This window comes from Gigantopelta aegis, chromosome 9 (genome assembly GCF_016097555.1).
Source record: "Gigantopelta aegis isolate Gae_Host chromosome 9, Gae_host_genome, whole genome shotgun sequence".
Lineage (NCBI taxonomy): Eukaryota > Metazoa > Mollusca > Gastropoda > Neomphalida > Peltospiridae > Gigantopelta > Gigantopelta aegis.
This window is the reverse complement of record NC_054707.1, coordinates 68,677,487-68,695,136: the sequence shown is the minus strand read 5'-3', so window position 1 is coordinate 68,695,136 and position 17,650 is coordinate 68,677,487. Positions and strand designations below refer to the sequence as shown.

The window sequence follows — 17,650 nt, the reverse complement described above, 5'->3', positions numbered from 1 at the left end:
ACTCTGTGTGTGTGTGTCTGTGTGTGTGTGTGTGTGTGTGTGTGTGTGTGTGTGTGTGTGTGTGTGTGTGTGTGTTACATTACCTGTTCATTTCCAAATAGTCTCCCTTAGACTGTTGTTCACTGATGTTAGACACGAGCTTTGATAGACAGTCTTGGACGATCGGAACCATCTAAAAGAATTTGTCCCTTTATAATGTTTTTTTAAATATATTGATCTGTCCAGCGATTGAAATAGAAAATAGTTCTGGTGGGTGACCATATTTCATACAAAAGGGCATCATAACCCAGTCTTAGAAAGGGACATACAGGCTTTTCACGGGTAATTTTATTACTTTTACAATAGGTCAGGTTTTACGTAAGACTGGTTACCTGTAAAATATGTCAGGTGTTACATAACGTTGATTACCTTTATTTAATCAATCAATAAATCACTTTATTTGCCACAGCTGCCTTTGGCTGAAACAGAATATATACATTTCGCAAGAAATGGTCATAAACAGGATACAATTTGTATTTGAGAGAGAGAGAGAGAGAGAGAGAGAGAGAGAGAGAGAGAGAGAGAGAGAGAGAGAGAGAGAGAGAGAGAGAGAGAGAGAGAGAGAGAGAGAGGGGGGGGGTCTCTGGTAATGGCATATATGGTCTCTCTCTCTCTATATATAGAGGAGAAACACGGATTGTCTAGTTGAAATCTGCCGACGTTGCATAGAAGAATAAATACATTTGGTTGACTATGTGTCTCATATTTGGATTTTAATGATAACAAATTGATAGGTTTATTAATTGAAGGTCATGTACAATAATAGTTCTTCAGATACTTAGTTCAGAGGTCTCTGTAACATGGACATATAAGCAAAAAGTGATATTCATTCTCTATAGTATTCATATTACAAACTGGACAGATTATTTGTTCTCTTGGAATATTTTCAAATCTCACACTACATCTAAAATTAAGCAGTGAATACGTAACTTCAATTTATAAATGTTATCCAAGTAATTTTCCATTATATACTATTGTTTATATTGACAGTACATTTGTAGACGTGAGAATGTAAATAACTTCGCTAAGTATTTTTAAGTATTGGTCTTTAAGGCGTTGTTTGATAACTTGTGGACATAAATATGATATATCCTCATTATCCCAGGTGTCAATAAATCCAAGTTCATAAAGTACAGATTTCATATATGCAGCCCAGTTCTTACAATTTCTAATACATTTCATTTTAAATCTAAAATATTTCTACATTTTATAAAGAATAGAATTTTGGTTATGAACGATTTTTAACCAATATAACAGAATTGTTTGTTTACATAAAACAGAAACCGGTATTCGTCATAATTCTACTAAACAGCAGCAATTGGTTTGCTAGCTTTTGCATTTAAGATAGTCTTACAGTACTTAATTTCAATTTTTTCCTGGTTATATTAGTATTTATGCTAGCTACTTCGGAATCATACAACTACTTCGGAATCATACAGCAATATTGGTAGAATCATTCTATCAAAAACATACCATTCTGTGCTAATATTCATTGGAACAGAAAAAAATTAATTATACAAAGAAAACGCACTTTTTGTGACTTATTCTGCTAATATTCTACATGCAGTCTTAAAATTACCAGTATAACTAAATGTAATAACTAAATAATTAAAAGTATCAACAATATCTATCACTGTGTTTTTATATTTAAAGCTAAAGTTATGGAGTGATTTTCTTTTTTCAAATACACATATTTTGGTGTTACTGGTATTAACTTCTATTTCCCATTTATCTCAATAAGAACTCAAGTTGTCAAGTAATGTCTGTAATTCCTTTTCGAAATTTGAAAAAAATACAGTGACATCAGCATACATCAACATAAAAATAGAAATCTCATTCAGTATTGTAAGTACATTAACATGTTCAGTCATTGCATATCATTAACAAACATAATAAACAGAATTGGAGATAAAGGTTCTCCTTGTTTTACAACGAGTGAGAATTCAGATGTATTCGAAAATAAACTAACACAGTTCCGTATATAAGCATACATTGAGGTTAAAATAGTTACCATTTTATTACTAACTCCATTTTTCACAAGTTTTAGCCATGAGAAATATTTAGAAACAGTATCGAATGCCTTTTTAAAATCTACAAAAGAACATAATACTTTGTCTTTGTTGTTAAGAGTATTTAAAATTATACTATTTAGTAAATAAATACAATCAGTAGTGTTATAACCATCTCTAAATCCAAACTGACATTCACTAAAAAGAGACTCTGCTTCACATCAATCTATTTCTAAGCAGAAGAGAAAACACTTTTACAAAAGTGCTCATGATAGTTATCCCTCTGTAGTTGTTAACATCATTAATATTTCCCTTCTTACGGCTGTTTCTCAATGTACAATATTCCATATGTTACAGTATGGTGATATCGTGTGTACAATTCATCACGTGCTACATTACTGGGATTACCTTCCTCATTTTGCCGGAGCTGAACGTCGGCGTGAGGACGCTGCGAATGAACTTCCAGTGATCATCTTTACTCACTGATACGGCTCGTTTCATTTCCCTAGTCATTGGCAGAGGATTCTGCAACATTGATTGAAACATAGATTATTGCATTTTAAAATGAACAAATGGATTAAGCACAAGTTATACAACTTACTAGGTCTTCTCCATAATACATACATGTGACGACAGTAATATATTTTTGCAATTTAAATATGAACAGAAATAAATATTATTGATAGATAGAGAGAAAGAAAGAAAGAATATAGGAAACAGAGAAAAGACGTAATAAAGTTATCTATGACAGGTTCGCTACAAAAATTTGTTTTGTTAAACATAAACAAGGCATCGCAATGATTACGTAAAGGCTACAAATAATATATATATATATATTTTTTTTTTTTTTTTTTTTTTTTTTTTTTGCCAGCCCCTTGTTTACAATTAGAACAACACATGTCAAGGGTAAAACATGGGTTGTGTACATAAAAATAATAAAACAACATAATATAATATTTTAGGGTACTAGCTTGCAAACCCCACCTCACACCACCCCACCCCCACCCCCTCTCCATCCTCGCCTCTCTCTCTCTCTCTCTCTCTCTCTCTCTCTCTCTCTCTCTCTCTCTCTCTCTCTCTCTCTCTCTCTCTCTCTCCATATTTAAAATACGCACCTGATATATCTATATATACATATACACATACACACACATATCTACATTATTAATACGTGGACCGCTGGGAACAAGAAGATGCACAAGGAAAGTTACAAAAATTAGGTATGTTCAAAGAGAGAATAATACATTGACCTCTTGGTGAAGAATTTACTAAGATTGTTCTTACTAAGCTAATACATTTTTCTACTTTATATCTTTGTTTAGCTTCGTGTTGGAAGTGTATAATATTTAATTGGACCCTTTGCTCTTTGCATTTATATATAAAGTATTTAGCTAATAATAGTAGCAGGTTAAAAACATTATCTGTTTTAATATTATCTTTACATCCAAATATCACTAGCTCAAGAGAAAGCTTTAAATTACATATATGCTTACATGAGTTTGATAACCAATTTAAATAATCATTCCAAAAGTTCTGAACAATTTTACATTCCCAAAATAAATGCACTATAGATTCTTTTCCTTCATGACAAAACGTACACGTTTCACTGTCAATTAATTTTAATTTATATGCGAAACTATTAGTAGTTAATATTCTATGAAGTATTCTATATTGGAACCATCTAAGTTTTATTTCTTGCGTGGTTACAAATGGTTTTAAATAAATAGTGTGCCAATTAAGGTCTGAAATAAAATAATTTTGCCATTTTGATATTGCAGAATTTGGATTTCAGAAGTTACAAGTGTGTAATAATATATTTTCGAGCCATTTCTGATAGAACAAAGTTTTCGTTGAACAGGAGAATCATCTAAAGGAATATTTGTTTCTATTATATTCAGTTTCGTCTTCCTAAGGTAAGCCTTAAGTGAGTTAATAACTCCTTGATACTTTAAAAAAGATGCATTTAATTTGTATAAATTATTAAATGCTGTTAAAGTTAAAAAGTTGCCGTATTTATCAACAAGATCACAGATTTGAGATACACCTTTCCCAAGCCATTTCTTTTTTAAAAAAGATTTGCTGTTAATTTTTAAATTGGAATTATAAAAAATTGGCTCTGATAAAAAGTCTTCAAAAGATGAAACATTAATTAATAACGAGAAGTCCCGGAATGCAATGATACAGTCTTTCCAAAATAGATTTTTTACATGTTTAATGGGGCGATCACACTGGGTCGAATGAGCTTCGGTTTGTTTTCCGTATACGAAAGTGGTGTGATTTTTTAAACTGGCCGAATGTCCCTCCGAATGTGTTTTCCCCAATGTATCACCGAATGCTTTCCGTTTGTTTTCCGAATGTTTTCAGTATAGTTTCAGAATGCTTTCAGAATAGACCGAATACTTCCCGCATGTTGACTTCTAAAGGTTTCCTTTCCGAACGCTTTCCGTATGCTTTCAGAATGCTTTCAGAACACGGCGAATCGACCTAGAATGGACCGAACTCTTTCCGCATGCTTTCACGCAAGGGTTCGGAAAGGGTTCGTCATGTTCTATGTCCATTCGGGGTGTTCGGAAAGCATACGGAACATACTGTGCATTCTGGAAGTGTACGAGCAGTTCGGAAAATGTTCTGAAAGAATACTGGAAGGGTTCTGGCTATTCGTTATACATTCGGCGGCATAAACGAAAAAAAATCCGGAAAGGATACTGAAAACGTTCGGAAAGCATTCGTCATGTTCTAGGTCCATTCGGGGTGTTCGGAAAGCATACGGAACCCAGCACCTCCAAATTTTCATTCCGAATGCACCAAGAACTAGACGCATGCTTCCCGAACGTTTTCCGTACATGCCGTATGCTTCTAGAATGCTTCCCGAATACTTCCCGAATACACATGGACGCCACATTCGGATGGTCGATGAAAATTATTTTGAACATGCACAACACATTTTTGGAGCTACCGAATGCCGTTCCGTATGCATCCGTACGGAGTCGAACAGCCAGTATGCTCCTAGAACACACCGAATGCTTCCCGAATATGATCGGTTCGGAATGGCATTCGGGCCAGTGTGATCGGGCCATTAAGCACAACTGGGGGAAATAATAATAATAATAATAATTTTAAATCCATACATTATTTACTAATTAAGGGAAACGTTTTGTTTCATTTATATACATATGTACATGAAAAAAATTCTTTAGTGTCTTCTTGACTTAGAACACTTTTACCATTTATCGTCTGCAACAAAATATCAGACAAGCTATAAAAATAATTAGTTTTGTTTTTGTTTCTAAATGTTTCATTAAGAACAACCATCTTTTTTTGTCAAGGTAAAAAACACTGTTTTAAAAATCATACGGATGCCAATTTCACAAAAGATCGTCAGTTTACTATTTTGCGACTAGCAATCATGCCTGTTTTACGTTTACACGTGTTTGACATCTACTTCACATATAAAATTACATCATTACAGAAGATGGAGCATTTTAAAGACGAAACAAAATGAAATACAAGGTATGTATACTTCTGTTTACTGTTGGAGGTAATACGAATTGTGCTGACGTAGTATATTTACGTATACGTGTAAAACTAGGCTTTGTGTGAAATTGTATTGGTCTTTGGAGTGCAGTTACAGTTTGTTTGCTTTTTTACCGTCAATTGGCGAAATAAAGAAAGCGAATGTAAATGCAAATGCGACTATTGCGACTTTAAGCACGAATCATCATTCATACAGAATTCGGTAGGAAAGCCACAACAACTCGTGTAAGGTTATGGCCTGGGCAGTAGATAAACTTGTATAAATGGTCCTAAAATGAATTCTACGCAGTGGGACAACTTGGTATTTACCAATTACGAATATCTACTTCCCGGCATTAGTTAATTGTCCCATTACATGTTTGTCGGTGTGTGCAGTCAAAAAGCAACGACGAGCTGATAACGACGAAGTTGGCCAACTCGCCGATTTCTCGACTGCTACGACTGTTCAGTTGCTAGTCTGAACATTCGTACAAATTGATTCTCGTCGTATACAACTCCTACTATATAATTAGTTGTTAATCTGAGCGCACCAGTTGTAAGTTGGGAGTGGGGAAATTACCATGCAACTGTCGAGTTGGTCAACTCTATCGTGTTGGTAGTCTTAGCCTAGCATGAGCGAATTTGCTGTCTGTGGAAAAGGTTGTTCGATGTTCGCGATCGGTTGGTGGAATAGCCAACAAATTCCAAATAGTTAGCGTTCGTTTTTGCGAACGGTCTACTCGATATCGAAAAATATAGAACCCATTAGTTCGCGTTCGCAATCACGTTCGCTGTACTGAAATTCCCTTGTTCTGGGCTTGTATCTCCAGATCTGTTTTAAACGTATTACTGTGATCCAAGACGTAAACCTGTCTACATTTTATATTTTCATATGCTGGGGGTTGTGTGACATTAGTAAAATCAAACCTGACCTTTCTGTTAGTAAATGACTGTACCTAGTTTATCTTATTTCAGTTATTTTAAGTTGGAGGTTGTGTTGCTTCAGTAAAATAAAATCTTACCGCTCTGTTAGTAAACGACTGGAAGTGTTTGACGGTTATCGCCTTAATCATGTCTGGATCCGCTATCAACAGAAGAGGACTCCTCGCATGAAACAAACTAGAAGTATTGACACAGATAAACACAGGTTAATTGTAAATATTGACATAGGTAAACACAGGTTAATTGTAAATTTTTACACAGGTAAACTCAGGTTAATTGGAAATATTAACACAGGAGAACACAGGTTAATTGTACATATTGACATAGATAAATACAGGTTAATTGTAAATGTTTATACAGGTAAACTCAGGTTAATTGGAAATATTAATACAGGCTAATTGGAAATATCAACACAGGTAAACACAAATTGATTGTAAATATTAACACAGGTAAACACGGGTTAATTGTAAATTTTGACACAGGTAAACTCAGGTTAATTGGAAATATTAACACAGGAGAACACGGGTTAATTTTACATATTGACATAGGTAAACAGGTTAATTGTAAATGTTTATACAGGCAAACTCAGACACCTTGGGGCCAAGTAAAACGTCCGCTATTAAGAGGATTCCGATTTAGAGAGGTTCTCTTCCGTACATATATTTAAAAGGGGGCCGCAGAAAACGTCCGATTTTGAGGGAATTCCGGTTTACAGAGGGTCCGGCTTTGAGAAGTTTCACCGTACAGGTAAACTCAGGTGGTTAATTGGAAATATTAACACAGTTAAACACAGGTTAATTGGTAATATTAACACAGGTTAACACTCGTTATTTGTTAATATTAACACCGGTAAACACATGTTAATTGTACAGGTAGACACGTGGTTAATTGTAAATATTAGCACAGATAAACACGGGTTAATTGGAAATACTAACACAGGTTAATTGGAATTATTAACGTAGATAAACGTAAGTTAATTCTAAAAATTGACACAGATAAACACAGGTTACATGGAAATATCAACACATGTTAACACACGTTAATTGTAAATATTGACACATATAAACACAGGTTAAATGAAAATATTGACACAGGTAAACTGCCAGACCAGTGTATCTACACCGCACAAACGTACCAATGTACTTACCCCATACGGTCAGACCAGTGTATCTACACCACACAGTCAGATCAGTGTACATACCACACAAATGGATCACTGTACATACCACACAGTCAGATCAGTGTACATACCACACACAGTCAGATCACTGTACATACCACACTCAGATCACTGTACATACCACACAGTCAGATCAGTGTACATACCACACACAGTCAGATCACTGCACACCACACACAGTCAGATCACTGCATACCACACACAGTCAGATCACTGTACACACCACACACAGTCAGATCAGTGTACATACCACATAGTCAGATCAGTGTACGTACCACGCACAGTCAGATCAGTGTATATACCACTCACAGTCAGATCAGTGTACATACCACACAGTCAGATCAGTGTACATACCACACACAGTCAGATCACTGCATACCACACACGATCAGATCACTGCATACCACACACAGTCAGATCACTGCATACCACACACAGTCAGATCACTGTACACACCACACACAGTCAGATCAGTGTACATACCACACAGTCAGATCAGTGTACGTACCACGCACAGTCAGATCAGTGTATATACCACTCACAGTCAGATCAGTGTACATACCACACAGTCAGATCAGTGTACATACCACACACAGTCAGATCACTGCATACCACACACGATCAGATCATTGCATACCACACACAGTCAGATCACTGTACACACCACACACAGTCAGATCAGTGTACATACCACACAGTCAGATCAGTGTACGTACCACGCACAGTCAGATCAGTGTATATACCACACACAGTCAGATCAGTGTACATACCACACAGTCAGATCAGTGTACATACCACGCACAGTCAGATCACTGTACATACCACACACAGTCAGATCACTGTATATACCACACACAGTCAGATCACTGTACATACCACACTCAGTCAGATCACTGTATATACCACACAGTCAGATCACTGTACATACCACACACACTCAGATCAGTGTACCTACCACACACAGTCAGATCAGTGTACATACCACACAGTCAGATCAGTGTACATACCACGCACAGTCAGATCAGTGTACATACCACACACAGTCAGATCAGTGTACATACCACACAGTCAGATCAGTGTGCATACCACACACAGTCACATCAGTGTACATACCACACACAGTCAGATCAGTGTACATACCACACAGATCAGTGTACATAGCACACATAGTCAGATCAGTGTACACACCACACAGTCAGATTAGTGTACATACCACACACAGTCAGATCAGTGTACATACCACACACGGATCACTGTACATACCACACACAGTCAGATCACTGTACATACCACACACAGTCAGATCACTGTACATACCACACACAGTCAGATCAGTGTACATACCACACAGTCAGATCAGTGTACATACCACACACAGTCAGATCAGTGTACATACCACACACAGTCAGATCACTGCATACCACACACAGTCAGATCACTGTGCACACTACACACAGTCAGATCAGTGTACATACCACACACAGTCAGATCAGTGTACATACCACACAGATCAGTGTACATAGCACACATAGTCAGATCAGTGTACACACCACACAGTCAGATTAGTGTACATACCACACACAGTCAGATCAGTGTACATACCACACACGGATCACTGTACATACCACACACAGTCAGATCACTGTACATACCACACACAGTCAGATCACTGTACATACCACACACAGTCAGATCAGTGTACATACCACACAGTCAGATCAGTGTACATACCACACACAGTCAGATCAGTGTACATACCACACACAGTCAGATCACTGCATACCACACACAGTCAGATCACTGTGCACACTACACACAGTCAGATCAGTGTACATACCACACACAGTCAGATCACTGCATACCACACACAGATCACTGCGCACACCACACACTCAGACCAGTGTACGTATCACGCACAGTCGGATCAGTGTATATACTACACACAGTCAGATAAGTGTACATACCACACAGTCAGATCGGTGTACATACCACACATAGTCAGATTACTGTATATACCACACACAGTCAGATCAGTGTACTTACCACACACAGTCAGATCAGTGTACATACCACACACAGTCAGATCAGTGTACATACCACACAGTCAGATCACTGCATACCACACACAGTCAGAGAACTGTACACACCACACAGTCAGATCAGTGTACGTATCACGCACAGTCAGATAAGTGTATATACCACACACAGTCAGATCAGTGTACATACCACACAGTCAGATCAGTGTACATACGACACACATTCAGATCAGTGTACATACCACACACAGTCAGATCAGTGTACATACCACACAGTCAGATCAGTGTATATACCACACACAGTCAGATTACTGTACATACCACACACAGTCAGATCAGTGTACATACCACACACAGTCACATCAGTGTGCATACCACACACAGTCAGATCAGTGTACAGATCAGTGTACAAACCACACAGTCAGATCAGTGTACATACCACGCACAGTCAGATCACTGTACATATCACACAGTCAGATCAGTGTGCATATCACACAGTCAGATCACTATATATATCAAACACAGTCAGATCACTGTATATATCAAACACAGTCAGATCATATCTGTGTGTCGTCCTTAACCATGTGTCTGACGCATTATAACCGTAAATAAAATGTGTTGAGTGCGTCGTTAAATAAAACATTTCCTTCTTTATATGTTTTACTTCAGACAGGCATAGCAAGCTACTGTGCTCGCGTTCAGACCAGTGTACTCACACAATCGGAGTAGGATACTCACCCCACAACTTTCCCATATTTTTTTACCAATTCGACATCCAATGTTGCAGCTCCCTAAAACAAAACAACGAACGTAAATCCTACTGGGTTTAAACATATACACATAACTGAGAAAACAAATGAAATGATTATTATTTGGAAAATATCATAGAATATCTCTTTTGATATACTCTCAAAATAAATAAATAGACAAATCATTATTTGAATCTGCCGTCTAGAATATATCACATGGCAGATGGATTTTTTGGTCAACCCTTTAGAATATACCATACGACAGTTGGATGTTTTGATCAACTGACTTATCAACACTATAATATATTACACCACAGCTGAATGTTTTTATCAACGATCTATAATATATCACACAACAGATATGTGTTTGTATCAACCCTTTAGACTATATCACATGACAGATGGATGGTTTTATCAACGATCTATAATATATCACACAACAGATATGTGTTTGTATCAACCCTTTAGACTATATCACATGACAGATGGATGGTTTTATCCTCTAAAATATATCAGGCAAAAACAAGCCTGCCCCCACCCCACCACCCCACCCCAACAAAAATGGAAGCTCGGACGCCTATACTTGTTCTATATAATCTACAATATGAATATTCAAACAAATCAAACCACGTTCTTTTTATGGTCCTGATGAAGTGTTTTTAATACCTTATTATATCAACGTCATAAGGTATTTTTCAAGAAGCATATGATGCAAATTAAGCTGTAAAATAACTTTTGCACTTATTTTACATTTTTCTCATGCAGTTTCGTGTTTTAAAATTTGCATTATGAGCGGGGTAAAATCCTCACTTCGTCCTGGCCTGGAATAAAACGCGAACTAAAACGCGTAAGATAGGGTGCTGTTAAAACAAAATAAAACAAAACAAATATAGTACTGAATGTTTATCGGACACTGGGCTTTCAGTCACAATGGCTAACTTCATGCAGTAACCACCGTATCATGTACTAGTGTCATTGAGAACTGGTTATTATCCTGTCATAAAGTACCTGTGGTTCTAATTATAAGTTAGACGAAATATTCACCTTTTTTCCGTACTCAAAAAGAATTCCCCAAAAACCTGGATTTGGACCATTGATGCCAAGACGAATAAAATAGGAATGTGTCCATGTGATGTATCTGAAAGCAAATCCACTGAGTTATTTAATGTGCCGTAATATATATATATATATATATATATATATATATATATATATATATATATATATTAGTAACCAATGATTAAACAAAATCGCACACTAAGCAGCCAATGATTAAAGAGAGTGATGGATGTCAAAAGGTCACATATTGGTTACCAAAACGCTGGAGTGTCGATTAAAATTATTATACTTTTATACTTTTATTAACACTCGCGTACTGTTTAGTCATTGGCTACTAGTATATGACAAAATAGCAACATGTGTTACCCACCAGTATACCGGCCTCGGTGGTGTAGTAGTTAAGCCATCGCAGTTAAGGCTGGTAGGTAAAGGGTTCGTACCCCGGTACTGGCGCTCTCCCAGAGCGAGTTTAACAACTCAATGGGTAGGTATAAGGACGCTACACCTACTTATTTCTCACTAACCACTGATTGAAACATATTTTATTGCTTTTTAAAGAACAAATGGATTAGGCAAAAGTTATACAACTTACTAGACATTCTCCATGATACATACATGTTACGACAGTAATATATTTTTGCAATTTAAATACGAACAGAAATAAACATTATTGAAAAAGAGAAAGAAAAAAAAGAATAAAGGAAACAGAGAAAAGGAGCAATAAAGTTTTCTGTGTTCGATAATTAGACAACAGGTTTGATAAAAGAAAACACAAAACATAAAACACAAACAAAAAACACACAAACAAGGCATCGCAATGATTACGTGATGGCTACAAAAATAATAATAATAACAATAAAATAAATCAATAAATAGTAATCATTGTTAAAATCCATACCTTATTTACTTAAAAAAAAAAAAAAAAAACGTTTTGTTTCATGTATACCCATGTACTACATGAAAAAAAAATTCTTTATTGTCTTCTAACCACTAACATCTAGCTACTAACCCACTTTCCTGGCTAGATATAGTCCACATAGCTAAAGGAAGGAAATGTTTTATTTAACGACGCACTCAACACATTTTATTTACGGTTATATGGCGTTGAACATATGGTTAAGGACCACACAGATATTGAGAGAGGAAACCCGCTGTCGCCACTTTATGGGCTACTCTTTCCGATTGGATGGAATGGAATGATTGTTTAACGTGCACATTCTGAGCATATAAAAGATCCCTTGCTGCTAATCGGAAAGAGTAGCCTATGAAGTGGCGACAGCGGGTTTCCTCTCTCAATATCTGTGTGGCCCTTAACCATATGTCCGACGCCATACAACTGTAAATAAAATGTGTTGAGTGCGTCGTTAAATAAAATATTTCCTAAGAGTATTCTGAATTCTGAATTCTGAATAAATGTTTAACGACACCCCAGCACGAAAAATACATCGGCTATTGGGTGTCAAACTATGGTAATGCAAACAAATAAGGTGATGATCAACATCAATATAAAAATTAAAGATTTAAATAAAAACAGTGTAAAGAACTGTGCACAAATACAAATATCACAGATAGATACTGACTTTTACTCAAAATTTCAATTTGTGCTGTATTGGCCATTCTCAAAGAGAATGTTACACCCCTGCACCACGGTGAGGTTACAGCACGCGCAGGGGATTTCCTAAGAGGCTAGACGGACATTTGGAAGGTAATGAGAGCGTATAACTTTCCAAATGTCCGTCTAGCTCTCTTACAGTCCGAGTACTCGGGCTACTACACAGTGAGATGTGTTGATCTCACCTGTTTGCCGTCCTTTGACGCAGGCTAAGCATATGTACTCAGACCTGCTCAAACCTGATCTCGGTTATGCAGCCACCTGTACAAAGAAGCCACATCGTTGCACACTGTTAGGTGGCTGCTCGGCTGCTTTACTAAGACATGAAATGTTCCACACTATTTATATAATGTATGTATATTTAGTGTCGTAATGTGTGTGCGTGCGTACGTAGGTTAAATAATGTAAATATTTCACTCGCCCACTTCATACACGAGTGAGTTCGAAAAATATAGACGTACATAGCCTATATAACATACGGTACCTGTTATACTACATATATATGGTATCTTATGACAAATGTCTGCTTAACACAGCAATTTCTGATAATATAAACGTGTTGTTTTGGTTTTTTACACAGGTGGGTAGGCCTGTATTATAGGTGAGTTCAATGGAACACATTTTATGAAATATATACATATATATAATATATTGAAACAAACAAAAAGAAAAATGTAATTGAGCAGGGGAGGGTTCGATCCCCCTCTTACCCCCTCACACACACCCCTTCCACCCACCCCACCCCCGCATACGCGCCTGATACAAGCGTGTTTCTACTCACAGGTAAATAGTGACCACGAGAAGTACACAGGTGACCAGCCAGCCGGGGAGGTTGACCAGTCCGAGAACGTCCATAGTGTCTGTCAACGTCTGGTTTCCAGCTCCACACTGTGTAAATCTAGGTCGGTTCATATATATATAGACGATTTCACAACAGGTCAAGGATTTGTTTACATATAGATGGGAAACACCTCGGATGACTCATCGATTTGACAGAGCCGTACGGGCTCCCATTTTTGATAAGTGCAGGCTAAGTTTTGCTCGAATTAGGAAAAGAAAATGCAATGTTGACAGAGCCGCACGGGCTCCCATTTTTGTAAGGGCAGGCTCATTTTCGCCCGAATTAGGAAAAGAAAATGCCCGATGATTCTGGATAACAACATTTATTCTTATTAGCAATGCTGCCAAACAGCTATATATGGTTGTAAACGAATCACTACACAGTTTGCATGGATTACAACTAGCATTGTGGGTAGAATGATGGAAGCACATGGTGAAAAGATTTCAGGGTCAGCTCACTTTGCCCGAGTATCTGTATCCTATAAATTGCTCGAATTTGAGGATTTGTTCCAACTCTGTTGGACAGTCCCCCCCCCCCCCCCCCCCCCCCCCCCTTCTCCAATCTGATTAAAATAGCCCTTCTGGTCTACCTGTAATTAACGATTGCAGTTATTTTTAATTCGATTGCCCCGTCTCGTGCGCTTCGTCTGTTGGGCCGAATCATTTCCTATTAGTAACAGTGTTAAAGGGACAGACCCTAGTGTTTAAACACTACAGCATATTTTTCACTATTAGAGCCGTTTATGATCACTGAAATCAAACATTACTTATATTTTATTCTTTAGATCATCCATTTCCGTAGCACCGAAGTGTTTCTAGTCATCCTGGTGTTTGTAGTACCAGAAATGGAATATTTTGTATTTTTAAAAACGTACGTGCATTTTAGAAGTAGCGGTTTATAAATTAGAGTTCTAGTCTATTTTTAAGGATATTTCCTCTTTTAACTCACAGACTCTTCTTGCACTCTGTTCTAACTTTATCTTTTAGATATTATGATTGATCTTCATATTCCATATGTATGTGTTGATGTCTGCGCTACTCTTCTTGTAACAGGGTGGTCAACTCTAACAATGAAAATAAAATAAATAAAAGTAACTTTATCTAAATTAGTTAAATTAACTAAACTTAGTGTCCATTTTTTAAGGGTTAAAACTAGGGTATGCGCCTTTAATATTTTCTACTATTAGTAAACAGTGTGTGAACACAGCCACAGCCATGCTGCATATTGTATACTTCAGTTCCAAAACTCGCACACAAATATGACCACTGAACTGAGCAAGACTGAATTTATAGAGCGAATCCTTCGCCGCATAGATACTAGATAACAAATATTGATCAAATATTGATCAAAACTGGAATAATTTAGGTGCATGTTCAGGACAATGTGCAGGGGGGGGGGGGGGGGGGGTCTAGAGCACATTGATTTCAATGATTAATCATCGACTATTGGATATCAAACATTTGGTAATTTTAACAGTCAAAATTCGAAATGTTTGACACTCAATAGCCGATGATTAATTTATTAATCAAACAGGCTGTCTTGGATGTATACATGTTAGCTTCATAGACCTGGTATGTTTGTGGGGCGGGACGTAGTCCAGTGGTAAAGTTCGCTTGATGCACAGTCGGTTTAGGGTCGATCCCCGTCGGTGGCCCCATTTGGCTATTTCTCGTTCCAGCCAATGCTCCACAAGTGGTGTAACAAAGGTCGTGGTGTGTACTGTCCTGTCTGTGGGATGGTGCATATAAAAGATCCCTTGCTGCTAATCGAAAAGAATAGCCCATGAAATGGCAAAAGCGGGTTTCCTCTCTCTATACCTGTGTGGTCCTTAACCATATGTCTGACGCCATATAAGCATAAATAAAATGTATTGAGTGCGTCGCTAAATAAAACGTTTCCTTCCTTGGTATGCTTGTGGTTAGTTGTTTATGAAATCTAGGTATGGAACTTTTGGCGATGAGATGAGAGGCGATGCTGAAGAGAGAGACAAAAACAGACAAAGAGAGACCGACAAACGTCTATATGAGAGACACAGAGAGAGAGAGAGAGAGAGAGAGAGAGAGAGAGAGAGAGAGAGAGAGAGAGAGAGAGGGAGAGAGAGAGAGAGACAGGGAGAGAGAGACAGACAGAGAGAGAGGGGGAGAGAGAAAGTTAGAAAGAGAGACAGAGAGACAGACAGACACACACAAACACGGAGAGAGAGAGAGAGAGAGAGAGAGAGAGAGAGAGAGAGAGAGAGAGAGAGAGAGAGAGAGAGAGAGAGAGAGAGAGAGAGAGAGAGAGAGAGAGAGATTCAGAAAGCGAGTGTGAGAAAGAGACAGAGAGACAAACAGACAGGGAGAACTTCAGAGAGCGAGTGTGAGAAAGAGAGACACAGAGAGAGAAACAGACAGAGAGGTTCAGAGAACGAGTGTGAGAGAGACAGAGGAAGAAATATACCGAAAACTCTGCTTTGGGTCTTTTTATTGCACTTTCCCATGGTCAGGTGTAGGCTACCAGTCGCGGGACACTACTTTGGACTGGGTAATCCATCGAGGGAGATCGATCCATCGCGCCGCTAATATTCAGTAATTTATATGAAGCAGATTGTTTATAAAAACATTTTTTAACAGTATCCATCCATGCATGATTCACTGTTGGCCTAAGGTGACGCAACACCATGCGAGTGCCTAATACGAGCCGATTGCATATGAAGGGTCCACGTTTAAAATATCTGTCGAGTATCAGCTCTAACGCATATTTAGAGTATGTACTTTTTAACTGCAAACTACTCCAGTAATATAACATGCTCATTCACACGGCATAAGCTTATTTAAAATGCATAGGATAGGAAACGCCATGCTAGCTATGTATATTTCAGTGAGGTTATGTCAAAATAGATCACACGGGCGAACTTTCAACATGTAATAATTATACACCTTATTTTCGCTCGAATTAATTGTTGTATCACTATATTGTGGCAAATTTGGTCAATAAATAGAAAGTAGTAAACAATGAAATAAAACCAGATGTCACATTATCAAAAACATAAAATACAAAAGAATAACCGGTGATGTCCAGAGAGTCAATGTTATCAACGTTATGTATGTCAAGGTCGCAGTAACACAATTAAATTTTTAAAAATCGATAATTATGGTAAGTCATTAAGGGTTGTTGCCTAGGTTTCACGGTTTCATTACTACAGATATGTAAACTTTAAAAATCCATTATCTCAAATTACCAAAAGTGTAACATTGTATGTTATTCTCGTGGACCCTTAGAGCTCACCCTGTCCATTGCCACCTTGGCCAATTACTAATTTTTATGCAAAATGGCTACTAGGGTCTCCACAAGTTCTCGAGTACTCAGGCATGGGCCGAGTCCAGCAAGTCTCGAGTCCGTACAAAGGACTTCGAGTACCCGTGCAAGGAAGAGCACTCATGTTTAATTATATTTTTTATGTGGTGTGTGGGTGGGTGTATTTTTTGGCATGCTTCCATCAGAGAACTGTTCAAACATGCCTGTCGTGGGCACAACTTCTGACTTCGCAGAGAGTTCTGTCCATGGCAGGGATCGGGGGGGGGGGGGGGGGGGATTTCGAGCTATCGCTTTAAGTTTTGTTTAGTATTGGCTAATTGATAACTAACAAAATGTATATATATGGCCTACATATATAACAAAATAAATGTGG

The 17,650-nt window shown here is 37.5% G+C and overlaps 1 protein-coding gene across 1 annotated transcript in view; it reads right to left on the bottom strand.

The window, feature by feature from the left end:
- LOC121381936 (cytochrome P450 3A14-like) overlaps nt 1-14,032 on the bottom strand; it is a 35,283-nt gene extending 21,251 nt beyond the window's left edge. The window contains exons 1-6 of the mRNA XM_041511360.1: nt 13,921-14,032; nt 11,513-11,606; nt 10,458-10,510; nt 6,584-6,680; nt 2,457-2,573; nt 84-172 (exon numbers count right to left, since the gene is read on the bottom strand). Of these exons, the coding sequence (XP_041367294.1) occupies nt 84-172; nt 2,457-2,573; nt 6,584-6,680; nt 10,458-10,510; nt 11,513-11,606; nt 13,921-13,994 (524 nt within the window). The 5' untranslated portion in view covers nt 13,995-14,032. The remainder of the gene's footprint in view (nt 1-83; nt 173-2,456; nt 2,574-6,583; nt 6,681-10,457; nt 10,511-11,512; nt 11,607-13,920) is intronic.
- Nucleotides 14,033-17,650: the final 3,618 nt, after the last annotated feature.